Source organism: Cicer arietinum, chromosome 7 (assembly GCF_000331145.2).
Source record: "Cicer arietinum cultivar CDC Frontier isolate Library 1 chromosome 7, Cicar.CDCFrontier_v2.0, whole genome shotgun sequence".
Lineage (NCBI taxonomy): Eukaryota > Viridiplantae > Streptophyta > Magnoliopsida > Fabales > Fabaceae > Cicer > Cicer arietinum.
The window spans coordinates 10,637,378-10,657,473 of NC_021166.2; the positions used below are offsets into that span (position 1 = coordinate 10,637,378).

Sequence of the window (20,096 nt, forward strand, 5' to 3'; positions counted from 1 at the left end):
TAATATCTTAAATTTGAACTCAAGATAAGAAACTTATGTAAGTTTCCGAGAGTAATTATACGTATATTAAAAAAAGAAAAGAGGTGGAGCTTAATGAAATGAACCGTTACATTTTTGATGAAGAGCATAGATAATAGAGTACTAGACATCGCCCTCAGCATATCACACATACGTAGTGATGACGGAATGATTGAGTAAGAGTGAAATCATGGCAGTGTATATGTAATGGAAAATGTTAAAAAGCATAATCATTTTACGCATTATATTTTTTTTACCTTTTAAGATATAAAATATATCCTGATTACATTAATCCTTGGCATTGGGTGACCCATCTTTCACAATCACCAATTTTGTGCAGCTAGGAAACACCAGAATACCCTATATTAGTTCACACAGACCTTTCACAACCCATAGTGGACCCCCTCAACCTTCTCCTGTTTCTCTCTGTCTCTTAAAAGCTTTATTTATTTTAATACTTATGCACATTTTTATTTCTTATAATTAATTAATTAGGGTAAAAAAAAAAAAAAAGAATGTGATGGCTATATATAAAGTAAGTGTTGGTGAGACTTATGCTTTTGCATTAGTTTGAAAGAGTTATATTGGTGTTAAGTTAGTGGTATGGGGAGACAACCTTGTTGTGACAAACTTGGGGTGAAGAAAGGACCATGGACTGCTGAGGAAGACAAAAAACTCATAAATTTCATTCTTACAAATGGTCAATGTTGTTGGCGTGCTGTTCCTAAACTTGCTGGTCTTAGGCGTTGTGGTAAGAGTTGTCGTCTTCGTTGGACTAATTATCTTCGTCCTGATTTAAAGAGAGGTCTTTTAACCGAACAAGAAGAACAACTTGTTATTGATCTCCATGCTCGTCTTGGAAACAGGTTCTTTATTTATCATTTACCAAACTTCGTGCTGCATTTTTAAATTAATCATGCCTTTAGCCTTTCTTCAAGCATAAGCAAATCAATTTTTGCTTTTCTTTTCTTCCCAGATTATACTAAACTCCCTCCAAAATTAAATATACACAAAAATAGTATTTGAAAATTTAAAGTAAAGTGAAATACATCAATTTTTTTAATATTTTTTTACTTATATTTTATTTTAGAATAGTAGATATATCACTTTTTAAAATTTTAGTCTTAATATTTTTTAATCAATTTGCAGCCATCACCTTTATGATACCAGGTGTGTTTAGTCTCTCCTTTTATAAACTAGGGGTGCTTTTAGCTACTAAATAAACACTAAAAAAGTAACATATTTTTTTATAAAATGAGGGACTAAAAACCAAAAAGTAACAAATTTTTTTTATAAAATAAAAGACTAAAAACAGAAGGAAAAAAATTAGTAGGGATTAAACTCGAAAAATCCGCAATTTTATAGAGACTAAATCATATTTAGCTCATATATAAACATATATTTATAAATTTTAACATAAAAATAAGACATGCGTTATCAATATATATTAACTTTATACTGATATTCAATTCATTGAGAGTCCAATATTACACAGTTATCCATAAATTTAAATTGAGATGACAAACGAGTTTACTTGGCAATATGTGTGATGACTTCTCATTTGATTAGTATTTTAGTACATATCATTGTGACCAAGAAAGAGTACCATGTCAAGCTTATATATATGAAAATGTTGCTATCAACCTAAGCTAAGGTAATAGATTTTGATATATGGTTGATTATTGTCACAGGTGGTCCAAGATTGCTTCCAGATTACCAGGGAGAACAGACAATGAGATTAAAAATCACTGGAACACTCACATTAAGAAAAAGCTCATTAAGATGGGAATTGATCCAATTACTCATGAACCTCTCAATAAACAAACTACATCACAAGATAGTACTAATTCATCCCCTGCAGATAATTTTCCACATGCTGAAAATAACCATGAGGTGAAGGGAACTGATGGTGTTGTTGTCAACTCAGAGGAGAATTCAAGTTCCTCTCCAGCTGAAAATTCTTCTGGAGAAGATTCCCTTTTGCTGGATAGCATTTGTAGTGATGATTCTCTAATGAATAGTTTGTGGTTGGATGAAACACCATTGGTGGAAGCACTTTGGGAATGGGACAACACTACAGTTATAGAAGAGAATACAAAAAATGACATGAGTTTTGTGCCTTCTTGGGAGGATAATTGTTCTTGGCTATTGGATTGTCAAGATTTTGGTATTCATGATTTTGGATTTAATTGTTTCAATGAGAAAGAGTCAAGTACAATACAAACTATAGACATGAAGGAAAATAGTAAGCATTAGCATATGAATAAATAAAGTATTTATATTTGGTGGTGAAGGGAAATCAATGGCTTCAAATATGTACATGTGACAAAATACCATGAGCTCAAATTTTATGCTCTTGTGTTGAGTTTTTTCTATGGCACCCAAAAAAAAAAATTTAGCAAACCAAAATTCAGGGAAATGCTACATAGTACTTTCTTTCCAATTGGTGTAATTTGATTATGTGTACTTTAGTGACAAAACTAAAGTGAAATATAAAAGTAATATTAGAGGGTTCTAAAACCTGAATATTGTACACAGATTTTTACTTTGAAAATAATGGTGAAATCTTATGTGATTTATTTATTCTGTTGTATTCTCTTCATTTTCTAATTTTTTTGTCGCGTTAGAGACTATCAGTCAATTGAGGTGCATGTGCTGATGCATAATAACATTTTGACATGCGAATGAAACATAGTCACATAGACACATCACACATTAGTGTTGTTACTGTTGTGTTTCACGTCCACTCTGGACCTTTTGTATTAGCTCAACTATGTTAATAATTTCCTTACTAAAACGATGCTATGAGTTTGAGATATCTAGAAAAATGAGAGATGATAAAAGAGAGAAAAGGAAGAAAGAAAAGTTAAATAAATAATTTCCTTATTGTTTGACCAAATAAATAAATTGAGTTTGTGTACTCCGTTTTTAGCATCACTAATGATTAAATGGAGATACGAAATGAGAAAACACACGTGTGTATATTGTCAACGAGACATGTCGTGAAAATAGGAGAGACGAGCCGACCATTGGGCACTAGAGGGTTCTCATCCAAACCATTAAAAAAAAACCCCTACAAATTGATCTAGAAAAATTGAAAATCGCACAAAATCGAATATTATTGAATGAATTTGGATATTCTTATGAGAAAATCGATCATATTAGATTTCAAATTCAATTTTAAAAACCAAAACGCATTTATAAACTACTATTGATCAATTTCAATTAATTTTTTATAATACTTATTTGTTATTTGTATAAGTTTATATATTTTCGTTACTATTTCATATAATTCAAACATAATCGATCTATCTTATTATGTAATATTAATTTTTAGTATATTATATATGATTTTTTGTTTCAAACTTAGTACGTTAATATAATTTTATAATAATATTATTAAAATAATATATTACAAATTATAATTTGAATCAATCGAAAATCAATCCAATTTTAAACTTCGTTAATTTGGATTGGATTTTTTTATAGTTATCATCTAAATCGAACCAAAATGGAAATATTTTAATGTTTGGATCAGAAGAGGTTTCCTCTTTTAAAGTTGATCAACACCTCTACTGGGCACCATGAATTACCATAAACAAGAGTTATTCCACATTATCCGTGTAATTAGCCGAACAAAAGAATATTATGTTGGCCAATAATACTAGCATTTGCCTATAAATACCAATACTTATAAATTATTCGACACACAAAATTAATCAAAAAACTTTTTTTTTTTTACGTATATCTATCTCTTTATCATTTCAATTTAATTTATGTATTTTTAAATTTAGTAGTTTACATATTAACATATTGTACTTAATACTATTTGCAATAGTTGAAGAAATGAAATCAACATAATCATTCTTCATAATCATTTAAAGAAATGAAATCACAATTGAAAACAATTAACGAATCCCAACTAAAAATTTTGTTTAAAAAAAAAGAAAAAAAATACGACAAATGTGTGAAATATAAAAAGACATGTTTTCAAGGCAACACGTGTATTTATTTTCCTAAAAGAAAAATGTGTGTTGTAAATTTGATTAATCGTGCGTTTGAAAACGTGTGGTTGAAATCACCACATACTGTGTTCTCAACTACACTAAAACAATGTGTAATGTATATTCGATTTAAATGCTTCCTATAGCTTGAAGTTAACCCACCTAACTCGAAATGTATAAGACTCGATTTATAAAAAATAAATAAAAATAAAAAAGGTAAAGAATAACGTCTCATATTATTTTAAATACAAATTTATTAATTTTATTATTATTGATTTATTTTTTAAAAAAATTATCAATTAGATCACCAATTTATTAATTTAAAGTTTATAAAACAATACTAAAAATTACTACTGATTAATTGAATTGACAAATGATAACCATATAGTTATTATTATGTTTAATTGTTTTTCTAAAAAAAGTTAATATTTTTCTATAAAAAGTTTAAAAATTATTATTTAACGTTTTATTTTATAACTAATTTGATTTTAATTAATCTGCGATTGATTAAATTTAATCGAATTACGAAATGTGTTATGATCTAAATTTTAACTTAAATAAATATTAAAATCGAATAAAGAATACATCAAAAACACGACTTAAATACGTCCATAACCTAAAATTCACCCTTAATTTTTTCTTGATCTTGACATTTTAATTTTAAATTTTTCCTTGTCAACGAGAGGACTTGGAGGCAATCTTCCGAGACCGAGACCGAGACCGTGAACAAATGGTAAACATAGCATTCTCCTTTTGATAAAGCTTAGAGCTTTAAATTTTTTTTTTATTTTAAATAAATTTTTAATTTATTTTCTAAACTATCACTCTTTTTAAAATTTATTGTACAAAGTATATAAATATTAAGTAATTCTTTTTAACAAAAATATTAAGTTGTTCTAACTATATATAATTTATCGTTTTAATTACTATTATTACAATGTTAAGGATATAAGACTAATTTTCGTATAAACTTGGTTTCTGTATATTTAGTATTTTTATATACTTTTCTTTTTGTTGGAACAAAATGATAAAGAGATAATGTTCAGAAACCGTCTCCATCAATGACTAGAGAAGACGACGAAACTCGTTGTAAGTCCACGATGGTCCAACTTAGATGATATTGGGTTAGGTTCTTGCACTAAACATTGGTCTTTTCATTTACCTATCTTGGTTCCCTAGCTCCACAATTTTTAAAATAAACTTATTATTTTTTATTTTAAATCAAATGAATTTTTGATTTATCATTTTTAAAATTGATTTTTTATTCTTTTATTAACTAATTTTTTAGATTTTTTTATCTCTATTATTTTTTATGATGTGAAATTTTCATAAACTTATTTTTGTTATTAATTTTATTTATATATTAAAAATAAATCAATAAAGTTTATTTTATTTTTAAGTACATTTTAAGAATAATTTTTTAAAATTTATTTAACTTTTTTTAATAATTTAAAATGTTAAAATATTTATTTAAAAGAATTAAATTTTATTTTAAATATATTACATTTTTAATATTATTTTATATTTAAAATTGCAACATTTTAATAAAAATTTATTTTATCCAATAATAATTTTGAGTTTTTTTAAAAAATATTTAAAATTTATTTATTTTATATTAAAAATAAAACAAATAATAAAATTTTAATATTTTATTTAATGTTTTAAATTATTTTTGGATAAATAAATAATTTTTAAATATTTATTTTAATATTTTAGTTTTAATTTTTGATATATTATTTTATAAATAAAATAAAGTAAATTGATTTTTAATATTTAAATATATAATTTTAGTATTATAAATGTCTTTAATTTAAATATAAAAAATAATATTAAAATATTTAAAATAAAATAAATAAAATTTTATATATATTTTTTAAAATTTAAAGTTACTAAAAAAGAAATAAATTAAAATATTTAAAATAATAATCATTTTTATTTTAAATATTTTAATATATATAAATAAAGTAAAATAAAATATATTAATTTTGAATATATAAATAGTTTAATTACAAAAAAAAATGTTAATAAAAACGTCACATCATCAAAAATTGTACACATAAAAAATCCTAAAATTTAATAATAAGAGGACCAAAAACTGATTCTAAAATAAGAGAAAACTAAAAGTTAATTTTAAATAAAATAAAATAATTAAAAGTATATTTAAATTTTTAAAATTGTATTTCATTATTTTTTATTTTTCAAATTTTTAAAATATTAAAAAACTCAAATTCATAATATATGTTTGTTTTTGCTCTCGTACTTCTCTCTTTTACTCCCTTTCTTTTGCACGTCATCAGCTCCATTTTTTTTATTTTTACAGAAACTTTAGTATATTTGTAAATTAATATATTTTAATATTATCAAATTAATTAATCGATAATTAAATTATATGACTATAATAAACCAATATAACTTAATTATAGATTTAATATTACTAAATTTTTTTAATTTTACACTTTAATTTTCTTTTAATTTATTATGAGTTTTAATTATGAAATTAAATTCAATAGACAAATCTACCGATAATATTAATTTAATCAATTTTTAATATACAATATATAAATGTCTTAAGAAAAAGTAACTCAATTATCAGTTAGTTAAAATTTTGATAGCACTAATACACTATTTTTCTTCATAATTGAATCTTAAAATATATGTTTTATCAAAAAGGATAACATTTTCTGAAAAACTTAAATTTTTAATCTTTGGTAAAAAAATTTATTTTTTATTCTTAAAAAATGAATACTTTTGAAAAAAAATCGGAAATCAGTTTTTTTTTTTAAATATACTTTTCATTCAGAATAATTCATACAACTTGAAATTTCGAAAAACTGAAGATTAAGAATGAATATTTCCGGAATAAAAAGAAAAGGATGGAGAGAGAGAGAGAAATTTTAAATACAAAAATTAACTTTTTTTTTTTTCTAAGTACAAAAATTAACTTTAATCTTATAGTGACCCAACCCGAACTATAAAAAAAAAAAAAAAAAAAGTTACCACAACCCTGCTAACCGTCGTGGATCGGTGGAGTCGTGAGAGGAGAGGTAGTTGAGTTGAAAGTGCTTCGTGCTGCCAATCTTCGTGATTCGTCCTCACCGCAGCAATCCAAATTCGTCCTCATATCGTGCGATTCGGTATGTTTTTCATCTTTCATGTTTACATGCGTTTAAACCTTAAAATCAATTTTCCTATGTTTATTGGTCTAGTTGTTGTACGTGATTTTTTTTTTTTTATCAATTCACTTCAGTGGAATTCGAATATAGGGTTTGTCTCATTTATATTCTGCTGTGCTTTGAATGTTACAATTCCTGTTCGGCTTAAAAATCAATTTGTTCACGAGGTTGCATGTATCAACTGCATCGTGTATCTATAATAATAGGAAAATTAGGAAAACAATAATAATAAACCAAGATATAGCACACTGTGGTTAGTGCTTTAAGTAATTTCAAACAAAAGATTAAGCAAACTAAATACATGTTAGAGCTAGTTCAGTTTTAGGTTAATTTAAGTATTCTATTTTAATTCATGGCAATTTTAATTATTTTCTGAGGGCTAAGAGAAACTTTCTTGACCTGAATCGATGGGTCCCACTGCATAATCTTGTTAGTTTCCAACTCATCTCTGTTGAGACAGTGGCAAGAATTTGATAATCTCCGGTAAAGATTTTTTAGCATCTGAAATTTAAGCCAAATGTCATGCACTTTGAATTTACTCATCTTTATTGGCGAAATTAATTCATGAATTAGTTACTAATTCTAATGTCATTAAATGGTGGGCATGGCCCAGCAAATTTTTTGACAACCGCCATTGACAATTTTTTAAGGGATGTCTGCTCTATTCTGCAGTGGCGTGTTTTATGGTGGATTTTCAGCTTTCTGCCATCCGCCATCAACAACACTGACTAATTCATAGTGATAGTTTATAGATAATAAATATGTAAAGCAAAGAGGGTAGATAGGTTCCTTCCGAGTAATAAATAATTGAAAGAAGAAAGAATCAAACATGATCATTGGTTGGTTATTTTGTATAAGCCAGGAAAGAATCAAAATGGCACCTCAAATTTGCGATTGACTTTGTTCAAACGTGGCAGCAATGTATGCAGTGACATGTGTGCCAACTAGGCACATAACATCACACATAAGCCTCGTTACATCTATTAAGTGACAAACACTGACGAATTGACTGATTTGATCAATGTTTTGTAATGCCATAAACCATTTTGAAATACTTCTAAAGCAATGGACTAAGTTGATTAAAGCGACAAATGTCAAAGACTATTTTAAGTATTTACTCAATTAATTATCATATATATGACATAAAGTGCTACTCGTAAACAATAGCCGTGAAAATTAAGTGGAATATCTTGAAAATATAAATATAAAAACCCTAATTTATTTATAATCTTAGCACCAGTCTTTTTCTAGGATTATTATTATTATCATCGTCGTCATCATCATTATTATTATTCTTATTATTATCACTTATTTCTGGTAAATTGGTCAGGAGTTACCATATTGATATATATAGATTTATAGCAGAGGGAGCGTGGTTTCACAGGTTGCAGAGAAGAAAGTAGAAACACATGTCAGTTTATTTGTGCTACGTCGGAGGAATGTGAGTTATGGGAAGCAGTGGAGAAGAGGTTATGGTTGACAAAGACGAGGTTATTGCTAGACTCAAAGATGATGGTGACTTCGACAGGCTTCGTTTGAAGATCATTCGTAAGATCAAGGACAATGTATGCTTCACTCCCATTCCGAACTCCCCTCTCTCTTCTCTTCTTTTCTCTTTAGGGTGTATATCGTATTTCAAATCTGTGCTTCTTCTGATGTAATTTATATCTAATCAGGTTATGAATATGATAATATTCTCAATCAAACTCACGATTACTTTGAAAATAATAATATTGGTATTTGTCGTTAATTTGTTATTGTTAGTAACAGTAATGAGTTTTTACGGCTCAGTGTAATGGACTGTTTGGTTTATGAGTTTGGGGTTTTCTAATTTCTTTAAAAAATAAAAACCAACCATAAGGTTGTATGAGTGTAATTCTGAATGTGACAATTCATGACAGGAAGAGTTGCGGCAACATATTACATCAATTGTGAAACAGTCAGAGGCACTCAATCGGGCTGGAGCAGAAAATATGAAACCTAGACAGCTTTCTGATGTCATATATGAAGAAGTTGGGTAAGTTTTGCCCCACCTAGCATCTGCATAAATTGCATTTTTACAGTGATTCATGATATTCTTACTCAAAAAGCATTGTTTTTCAACCACATTGTGACTCTGTATGTACCTTCTTTTGAAGTAGTTGGATCAGTTGAGTTTATGTAGGAACTATATTTTTATTTTGCTTTTATTTATTTTTTTCAGTGAGAAAGTTATGAGCCACATATCCGATAGTTTATGGCAAATAATCAGATCAAGTGATGGCATGAAAAGTGAAATTATGGAAACAGTGCAATCTGTCTACGATAAACTGGCAAACCCCAAAGGGAAAGATGAGGTTCTGTCATCAACATCTGATGCAATGCCAGTTCAGAGTCGGTGTGGAACAGCTTCAGCTACTGAGAATGATGATCATTTGCAGGAAAATGATCCTGAAGAGCCGCCAGGTTTCACTCTCTTACAGAATCATATGAATAATAACAATCACGAGGATCATGATAAAGGGAAGGTGCAGATTCAGAGGCAAGGATCCACTGCAGAGTGCAAGGAAGATTCCCACCTGCCACAGAATACACTTGGTGAAGATGATCATAAAAATGCACCTCCTGGATTTTCAATAGACGCAGAGCACAATCCACCAGCTGATTGTAGTGATGAAGACCCTGATTTACCGCCTGGTTTTGGTTAATGAATTGGAAGGTGATTTATATTTTCTTCTGTTCTGGGTGTCTCTTTACATCCCAATGTAAATTAGGATTGCACTATTTTTCTGATTCAAACAAGGTCAACAATTATCTGTAATTTTTGTAGGTACTCATCCCAATTTTTTCTGAAATGGATGCTGGATTTTTATAATGAATTATGTTTAAATCTATTAACCAATGAAAGCCCTTTTCGGTGAAGAGTTTTTGTTTTTCTATATATTTATCATCATTATGTTGTTTTGGTACAAAGAGATTCAAAATAAACAGGTTAAGTACTTAAGTTTCAAGAGTGTTTCAGAGGAGAATTCAAGGTCAACCCAGCTGAAAAATCATCTGGAGAAGATACCCTTTTGCTAGATAGCGTTTGCAGTGACAATTCTCTCTTAAATAGCCTATGATTCGATGAAACAGCATTAGTGGAAGCACTTTGGGAGTGGGACACCACCTATAGCAGAGAATACCAAAAATGACATGAGCTATGTTCCTTTTTGGTAATGTTGAATGAAAGTTTCAGAATCTACAACATAAAACCCGGCCGGATAGTTACCTATATTTTTGTTGTTAATCGTGATGTAGTATGATGTAAAATGTGAAATCGTATAAAATAGTATAAAATAGTGTTAGTGGATGTTTCTAAGGTAGTAGGAGTTTGTAAGTAGTCGTTGCAAATATTATTTTTTTTAAAAAACAAAAAAAAAATCTTTATTTATCTTTATCACTTTCCTTTATAGGCTGTATGTATTCTTAATTTTTCATGCAATTTTAAATAGTAATTTAATTTTATACACTAAACACTCTTTGGAGAATAGTCTAGGAATCCGTTGTTGATTGCATAGGCACTTTCTTAGTATAATTGTCTGATCAAAAGATAAATCATCATTAAAAGTGTGAGTTAGTTGACATATCATTTTATTCGTTGGGAAACATTTTACAGAGTTAAGCACCAGATTTTCACGACGTGAATCTATGTATTATTAACAAGTAAATATATATTATTAACAAGAGGAAAATATGTTAAAAATTGTGTTGCTAATATTATTCTAATAATCCATTTAGTCTTAAATATAAGAAAAAATAAAGTTAACAAAAGTTGAAATATAATTTAAAATTTAGACTAAATACATTTATTTGTGTTAGATTTGTTTTTTCGAGGAAATAAGTAATAACCATGAACTTTGGTCGAGCCTACAAGTAGGACTGGGGTGCCTATGCTGATCGCTGAATAAAATTTAGACATTTGAATGAAGCACATATATTGAAAAAAAGAAAAGAAAATAATGAAGCACATACATAATAATGGTACTATAAATAATGTTATCATATGCACCATAATAACTATTTTTCTCGGGTACCTTTACCTTCACTTTGAGGTCTGAACCTTTTGTTAATTCAGTTCTATTATCATTTTAATTTCTAAAGTTATGCGAGAAAACTGTCCCCACATATATTCTCAGGAAAACGATGCAAGGAGTAGAATATTGAGAGATAATAAGAGCAGATAAATGGAAGAAATAAAATGTAAAAAGTGATGCTACAGATTAGAGAAGATGCGGGAAAAAATGTGGGAATAAAAACACAGTTTGTAATGCCATTGTATATATATGTATTCTATATTTAATTTAATGGCCAAAAAAGCTAGTATACATTCCACTTTAGAAATATGATTTCAATTTTATTTTCATAGTTTTTGTTTTTTAAAATGGTATGATCAAATTGTCGTAGATTAATTTTTAATAAATAAATCCACTATAAGATAAGCACGTTTATAAGATGGAATAAGAGTTGTAATTTGTTATTATACAAAATATGATGATATAAGGACACTCAAGGTTAAACTTTAATTGATGTTTATCCACTTTATCATCTTATTGGCAATTGACATATTAACTTTATAATATAATTTCAAAAAAAAAAAAAAAAACTTAAACCACTTTACGCACTCGGTAAACAACGAATTGCGATTCAAGGAAATTTCTTAATCATGATAGATTAAGAAAGAGACACTCCAAGAAGAAAACAACACGATTTGCAAACTAAACCAGTGACCTAATTAATAACAGCTACAAGGATTGTATTTTTCGTTCCACTTGGTTATCAGCAACGAACGTCGCTAAGATTTCGAAAATTGAACGGTTGTCTTCTCTTCTGCTGAAGTGTTGTGCACTACACTACAAGTGTGTATGGTTACTCTCTTGAGCTGGCATAACATTTGATCCTTGTCATTTACCTCAAAATGGCTAATAAATTGGCTGTTACTATGTTAGCTATGTTGCATATGATAATATATTTATTAATTATTAGGTTTATTATATATTTCGCCATGAATTTTCTTGCGGTACAAGTTGGCAGATATTGTCAATCAAAAGTATTCACCAACTTATTAAACAGGTGGCAAACCATGTCTAAGTTAATCAAATCGGACATAATTATTAGAAAAAGTAACCAATTTTATATAATATTAAAAATAGTGATAACTTTTATTTAATTTTCTTAATGTACTCAATTAATTACATTTTCTAACTGCTGGCTAGTTCTTTTCATTTTATTTTGTATGAGAAATTCCTATATCTAAGAATATTTTGATAATAATAAAATTAAGTAAGATGGAGTTAGTTAAATTATGTTTATGTTTAAATCGGTAATATTGAAGAAATTTTGTTGATGGTTACCTTTATCAATACCTCGTTGTTGTAGTCTTGCTGATTTAGTGATAATTATCATGGTGTGTGTATGCATTTGCAATGGAACAAGTCAAAAGCATACTTAATATAAACAAGGCTATCTTAATTATATTTGAAATAATATATATTTAATATTATAAAACTTGTTGCTAAGCTTTAGATCAACGGTGATTCTGCTTTTATTATTAAAAAAAAATATATTCATGTATTTAAACGAGTATAATATATCAATACAATATAAATTTAAAATTATTAAAATAAAAATGACAAATTCACAAATAAACTCATAACACCCGGATTAATAATATAAAACAACAATATCCTAATAAATATGATAAAATTCAAGTATTTGAAATACTAAGATCTCTGAATGTGTAATGTTGATGACATCATAGTCATTGATTTAATCTTGTAATGGATCAAAGTATGTCAAATCTAAATTAAATGAATACGGCAACAAGATGAAAAAATCAAACAACATCATATCAAGACGATAAACAAAATAACGTTGCACTCAGATGATAATATTAACAAAGGGGGTGGATGTAATAGAAGGAAGTGGATGGAAGAGAATAAAAATATATTTCGATCAAAATGGGAGAGGGAACAAGAGTTTTTAATTAAATTTATATTGTTTTCAATAGGAGGTGTGGAATTTTATATGATTTATAAGCTATTTTGATCTCCTTCTCTCCCTTCTAAATCCTACAAATTAGAGAGAGACATAGATAGATCTATGAGATATTTTGTTTCTCTCCATTCTCCTCTAGATAATTGAATCAAACAACTTAAATTTAAAATAATTCCTCGCATTATCTCTCCTCCAATCCCCTAACTAAGTTGTTCTTGTATGAACTTACGAGGTTGATCACCGATGGTAGTTATGTGAGCTATATACTGGATGTGGTGATGCTCTGATCTGAGCTTCTATTTTTCGTAAACTACAACTCCAAATGAAGGTATTTGCAAAGATACTATGATGTCAAAGTAAGACAGAGTGTGATGCAAACAGATAGTAAATACAGTGAGTAATGAATAAAAGTGTGTGATACTTAGGGAATGAACTCCCTATTTATAGAGTGGTTGAATTCATATTTATTGTAGTCAATTTTTATGATAATTGAAGTGGCATTTAAAGTCATGTGAAGTTGTTGTTACTTGAGGTGTACTATAAGGGCCATTTGATTTAACTATGATTTGTGATGTGTAGAATAGTGATAGTCCACAAATGTTTCTAGATTTCTTATTTATGTATTTGTGCGCTACAAGAGATGATTTCGATGATTGAACATCAAAATCATCACGTGAGTTTTACAAGATTAGACCTTGATATCAAATTATTTCTTCCTACTTCATTGGGCTTTTCCTATATTTGATATCATTGCGTTGGACCTTTTAAGCCCATCCCATATTAGAAACAAACCTTTTTTTTCAAGGATTCTACCATACACCCCCACATCTTAACCTGTCATCCCCTCAATCAACGTGAAAATATAATTTTATCTTTTATAAAACCTTCAACTTAATTAACTTATCACCTTTTCACCCATCTTTCCAAAATATTTGAAAGTTTCCAAAGTTTCGAAATGCCAATTTCTAGAATCTTCGAAACTTTCGAAATAGAAAATTTAAGAATTTTTGAAACTTTCAAACAATTCAAAACATTCGAAATAGGAAAATTTTCAAATTTTTTCATATTTGGAAACTTTCCGAATTTTGAAACTTTCTAAATTTTCGAAATGTAATCCTTATTTCAAAAATTTAAAACTTCTGAAACTATCAATTTTGAAATTTATTATAAATAATTAAAAGGGTAAAATTATATTTTCATGTATGATAGCAGGTTTAGGTGTGAGGGTGCATGTTATAATCTTCCTTTTTTTTATAGTTAAATATATTCGATATGTGGCAATGACTAACGAGTAATGACATGTGGTCCAACTTGGAGAACATTGTGTTGGGTTGTTGCACCTAAATATCCGGAGGCCCAATGATTTTAAATATTCTTTTAGGCCCAATAAATAGTCGGCCCAGGCTAACCCACGTCGAGTCGTGTACCTGAGAGGAAGGGTAAGTTGAGTTGAGGGTGCGCTTCGTTCGTACTGCCAATGCCAAATGCGTGCAATATAGTCGATTGCTTCTTCATTCTCTGCTTTAGCCCACACAATATCGTGGTTTCTCATCAGCGTCTTGCGCTAACTTGATATCGTGCAATTCGGTACGTTATTCATTTTCCATGTTCAAATTTTCAGATGCGTTTGATCCTGGAATTATTCTACATCGATTTTCGTTGACACATTTTTCCCAATTTGTTTATATCGCTCTAGCTTTTGTAGGTTTTCAAAACACTTCAGTTGAACATTTTGATATTCAGACCAATCCCTAGGGTTAGTCTCATTTCTATTTGTGCAATGAATGCTCTAATTCTAGATCAACGAATAAATCTAGTTCTTCTCGATGTTGCATATATCAATTGCATGTAACAACTTTCAATAGGTTCGAACCCGGGAACTCGCAGATGTGTATGAGTTTATGATGATATTTATGATCTATAGACAAAAATAATAATGACTTTCAATACGATTAGGTTGAAAGAAGTTTAGATTTAAAGAGAAGTTAGCGTTTGGCCTTTGGATTAGTGGAAAAAACGTTTGGATTATACACCTGGATAGAACAGATGTAGAGCTTGTACCGAGTAGTATTGGCAATGATGTGTGATGCCACATTTTTCTTACTTAGATAATTCATTTTTCTGCTTTTACAGAAGTACCTTTTAGAATGTATCGAGTAGTTCAATTGTGTTTTGCCGAATGCTTAATTAGATGTTGAGAGTAATGCATGATTTGTGGGGGTTTAGTCTTAATTCTAGGTTTTGTTCTGTCCGGCAACTTTAAGATTGAATCACTTCATAATTGTATGTGTAGGATTATCACTTCAAATTTTACAAACTAAATTTTATTTGATGTTTAAAAGTCAAAACAACTTCAAAAGAATTTCGTTCTGAAGTTCGTTTCAAGCTACCAATTTGTAATTGAATCTAAGAACTCGTTTATTTTGAGGAAACATTCCTTGAAAACAGAAAATAGAAAACCTTTTCTCAAGGTAAACAGAAGCTTCCGAATTTCTCAGACCTATTGTATCATTTTACTATAATAATAACTTCAAAATTAAATTTTAAGCAAACTAAATTTATTTTAGAGCTTGTTCAATTTTATGTTGGTTTAAGTACTCTGCTTCAGTTTAGACATTAAGACCCAATTTCTACGTTACTAAACACATCTTTCAAGTATTTTGTGACGGCTGTGAGAAACTATACTGGACCTGAAATGATGTGTGACTATGCACAATGTCTTCCCCTTTCCAGGGTAACTGTTAATACAGTGACTAGATTTTGTTACTTTCCGTTAGAGATTCCTTCAGCATGTGAAATTTAAGATAATTGTCATCCACTTTCAATTTACTGCTCTTTATTAAGGAACTTAATGGAGGAGTAAATTACTAATTTACAGAGTGTAAAGATAATCTCCACCTTTGATGTTAAGCAAACACTCTAGAATCTAGATAGCGGTTCAAACGAAATAGAGAAGGTTTGAATGAATATAGAATCCAAACCAGCCAATGGCTGGTTCCTGTGTAAAACCAGGAAAGAGGAAGATTATCTTGATGATTCTGGCCTCATAATCAAGCAAAGCATCTGCTACACAAAGGTTAAGTTTTAGCTTTTATATTACAATAGACCTTTCAAATTACATGACCTCTAACCTACATGTCTGAGGAATTCTTAATTATAGTTATTAACTATAACTTCCTTGACACGATTCACCTGAAATGTGATTGCAAGAAAGCAACTCCCAAAACGTTATGTCCGACTCACACTACTAACGCTAGTTTATCAGGAGTCCTTGGGCCGTATAAATTAGACACTTGAACGCTTAATTTTCATAAATCTGACATAAAATGTTACCTGTAAACAAAAGCCACAAAATTTAATTGGAATATCTTGAAAATATAAATTCAACAAACCCCTATGTTAATTATAATATTTTCTACTGTCTAGCACCAATCCTTTTCTAGCATTATCACTTATGTTTGGTAAATATTGCAGGAGTTACCATATTGATATCTTTATAGCATTATGGGTGAATTTACAATTCAGATTAGCAATGACCTTGTTGATAAGCTTGTTGACGAACCAGTGATAAAGAAGAAAACAAGAAGGGTCAGACGTAAAGTAGCACGAGAGACTGAAAATCCCCAATCTAATGTAGCTGGAAAAACTGAGACTGCACCTGCTCCAGGGTGGCCAGTGCAGCCCCCTTTGTTTCTACCTGCAATAGTGCCTGTACACCCTTCCCATTCAGAGTTAGAAGGCATTCGATCTGTGCTTCAGGAAAGTGAGAAGGTTTTGGAAAGATTGCAGAACCAAGAGGAGATCTTGTTGCAGGAAGTAACCCAAAAGGCAAAGGAACTCCATGATAAAGAGTATAAGCTTCCAAACCCAAAGCCTGAGCGTTGCATGGCTGAGAGGCTTGCTTCGTTAGCTTGTTACAAGGAACATATCAAGGACCCTTTGAAATGTGCTGGATTTGTTACCAATTTTGCAGATTGCTTACGTAGGCTTGGCCCTTTAGGTAACAAATAAGCTATACTGAGAAGTTCTTTATAAGGAAATTCATGTGAAAGAAATGCAAATAAACTTGTAAACTACATACTGACAAACATTTTGTTGCTGCCAATTTTGTGTAACATTTCATTCTCAAGTAATGTTGAACTGTTTTCTTTTTTTGAAAACATCATTGAACTGTTTTATAGTTCAGAGTAAGTGACTTTGTCTGTTTGAGATTTGAACATTGGGTTTTTTTGTTTGTGTCCACATGCTACTTATTTATCCACGCCATGTTATAAAGAAAGTTCGATGGTGTTCCACAAATAGAGATATTATAATTTACAATGTATAGATTTTTATCTTGTTTTATCTGTTAGCAGAGTCAGGTTAGGCTGAAGGTTGAGAAGGTTTTTTGTGCTACTGCTTATAAATGAATTACCTTCTAGTATTTCGCAGTTTACTTCTATTCGTAAAACATGAACTGAAAGGTTTCTCAGGTCCAAAAGACCTAAAAATTACTATTTTACCTACAAACTAGAAACGCACTCTCAACATAGTGGCAAATTGTAATAAAGGAGTATAAATTCTCTCTATTTTTTAAAAGAAATAAACATGTCCATTATTATGTATTTGGTTTTTAAATGTTCAATTAATGTTACATATTTTTAGAACATGTACCTTTATATCACTTATACTAAAAAACTATATCTCTATTTCTTTTGAGAAATGAAGATTTTTACCCATAGCCCCAACTCCAAAGTATCTATAGTGATGGTGAGAGCATTTAATTTTTGCAATATCAAAATCATGCTGCCTGCCTCATGTGGTTCAGTCTCCATGGCTTGATGTTCCAATCAATTCGTATATTGATTCGTTATCATACTATCTCACGGCTGTTTTCAACACAACTTTTTTTCCGTTGTCATCATCACCCTTGCTACCACCATCTCTATTTTTTTAGACCATTTCCCGTTTTAAATCTTCTCTCCTAATTTGGCTGGTCAAACCAACTAATAGAAGAAACCCATTGATAACGAGATTAGAAAATACAAAAATTTAATGGAAAATTTTAACTTATGTTTTACATAAAATATGCATTAAGAGTAACATTATTACAATTTGACACTTGATGAATTTTAACTGTAACTCATTGATATTGAAAGAATGGGATAACCCAATATATACCTGTCATGACTGGTGCTAAAGAATACAAAATAGAATCCAGTATTTATATACTATGAATTGTAACTAGCTAAGAATAACAATAAAATTAATAAGTACCCAAAGAAGATGCAATATCCACTAATAAACTTCCTATTATCAGCACAAGTTGTCCAATCAGAATCACAATTGCAGAGAAGAATTAATGGAAAAAATAATCCTAATGCTGGACTGCTTTTAATGTATTTTACGACTTCGGTTGCTGCCTCAAAATTTGATTTTGTTGGACAACTCATGAATTGACTAAGTTGCTTGACCAAAAAGGAGATATTGGGTCTAGTGTTGTAAAGTAAATAAGTTTACCGATTAGTCTCTATATGGTTCAAAGTCAGCTAGAATAGTGTTGGAATCCTTGCTGAGTCTTGTGCCTCTGTTCATTGGTCTAAAAATTAGTTTGGAGGCAAGTAGACTTGTGTTTGATAAGATGTCCATGACATACTTTTATTGACAAATATAGTTAAAGGTTATTTAATAATTAAAAATAAGTGACATCAAATTAAAAATAAAAAATAAATATATTTTTAGTCTTTGTAAAATTTCAACCTCTCAATTTAATATTTATAAAAAAATACAAAATTTTAGTTCTTATAAAACTATTAAATCAACATATATTTTTGAATAAATTTTTGTATATATATTTACTATATTATAAAAAATGTATCTACAAAAATTAATTCTAAATCTAATTTATAGGTCTACATTTTTGTTTATTTTTTATTTTAAGTATTTTATATTTAAAAAAATCTCAAATTAAAAAATATTAGTTTTTGTAGAATTTTTTTTTTATAATACTTTCAATATATTTATAAAAATTATTCAAATTAAATGACAATTAATCGTACTTAATTTTATCAGAGATTGAAAAATACTTGTTGAATACTTAATTAAACGATATTTTTCTTTAAAATGATTAAAATAAAAATGTTAAAATAAAAATTAAAAATATATTTAGCCTTTTAATTTGGCAGATATAAATGCAAGCAAACAAAAAGGGACCACAAGACAAGAATCAAACTTCGCCGACTGTTGAACCAGAATCTTATCATGGAAAAACGGCCAAAACATATATAATTAAGAAATTTTAAAAAATCAAGTGTCTAAAATAAATTACTCCGTCTATTCTATATTATAAGCCCGTCCTTTATTATAAGAACATGTAATGACAAAATTCATCCAATAAATTTGTTAAACGGTGTTTGTAATTTATTTTTAAATTTATCGATGTTTTTATTTCATAACAATTAAGTTGTTTGATCATTTTATATAAAATATATATATATATATATATAAATAAAATAGAGATTGTTTTTATCAAATTATCTTTATTAGATATATAAATAAAAGAGAGAATAGTATTTTTATCAAATTATTTTTATTAGATATTGATACATTATCAATATTATAAATATATAGTAAAAAATATTTTGTATTGGAAATAACGCAAGTAATATTAATTAAATTATACAATTAAAAGAAAAAAAAAGTGTATTAAAAATTGAAATAATAATTTATTTTGAGACAATTTTTTAAATAAAAAAAAATTAATCCATTGCTGTGAAAGTGAAGTATTACTATAATTATTGGTATCATAAATAAGAGAAAAAAGAATTTGTGTTTTTTAATGATAATTAAATAAATATATTTTTGTAAAACAAAATTATTAATGTACTTTTGAATTTTGGCAAAATTC

At 28.5% G+C, this 20,096-nt stretch overlaps 3 protein-coding genes across 10 annotated transcripts; all 3 read left to right on the forward strand.

Moving 5' to 3' along the window:
- The first annotated feature begins 516 nt into the window (after positions 1 to 516).
- LOC101502959 (MYB-like transcription factor ODO1) lies at positions 517 to 2,601 on the forward strand. The gene is made up of 2 exons (XM_004515723.4): positions 517 to 884; positions 1,710 to 2,601. Exons 1-2 carry the CDS (start codon positions 622 to 624, stop codon positions 2,272 to 2,274), a joined length of 828 nt encoding a protein of 275 aa, XP_004515780.1. The 5' UTR covers positions 517 to 621; the 3' UTR covers positions 2,275 to 2,601.
- A 4,274-nt stretch (positions 2,602 to 6,875) lies between these two features.
- Positions 6,876 to 10,681, forward strand: LOC101502003 (uncharacterized). Of its 6 annotated transcripts, none has more exons than XM_027330957.2 (5): positions 6,876 to 7,156; positions 8,526 to 8,760; positions 9,097 to 9,212; positions 9,399 to 9,893; positions 10,197 to 10,681. In XM_027330957.2, the coding sequence occupies exons 2-4, from the start codon at positions 8,644 to 8,646 to the stop codon at positions 9,880 to 9,882; spliced, it is 717 nt and encodes a 238-aa protein (XP_027186758.1). In that variant the 5' UTR covers positions 6,876 to 7,156; positions 8,526 to 8,643; the 3' UTR covers positions 9,883 to 9,893; positions 10,197 to 10,681. The 6 variants fall into 6 exon arrangements, with proteins under 6 accessions (XP_027186758.1, XP_027186755.1, XP_004515778.1 ...); XM_027330954.2 differs by lacking the exon at positions 10,197 to 10,681 and adding an exon at positions 10,005 to 10,096; XM_004515721.4 differs by lacking the exon at positions 10,197 to 10,681 and having other exon boundaries at positions 6,877 to 7,156; positions 8,561 to 8,760; positions 9,399 to 10,096.
- Positions 10,682 to 14,629: 3,948 nt separating this feature from the next.
- Positions 14,630 to 17,427, forward strand: LOC101501479 (uncharacterized). Of its 3 annotated transcripts, none has more exons than XM_004515718.4 (3): positions 14,630 to 14,797; positions 14,907 to 14,966; positions 16,685 to 17,427. In XM_004515718.4, the coding sequence occupies exon 3, from the start codon at positions 16,715 to 16,717 to the stop codon at positions 17,219 to 17,221; it is 507 nt and encodes a 168-aa protein (XP_004515775.1). In that variant the 5' UTR covers positions 14,630 to 14,797; positions 14,907 to 14,966; positions 16,685 to 16,714; the 3' UTR covers positions 17,222 to 17,427. The 3 variants fall into 3 exon arrangements, with proteins under 3 accessions (XP_004515775.1, XP_012567388.1, XP_004515774.1); XM_012711934.3 differs by having other exon boundaries at positions 14,916 to 14,966; XM_004515717.4 differs by lacking the exon at positions 14,907 to 14,966 and having other exon boundaries at positions 14,632 to 14,797.
- Positions 17,428 to 20,096: the final 2,669 nt, after the last annotated feature.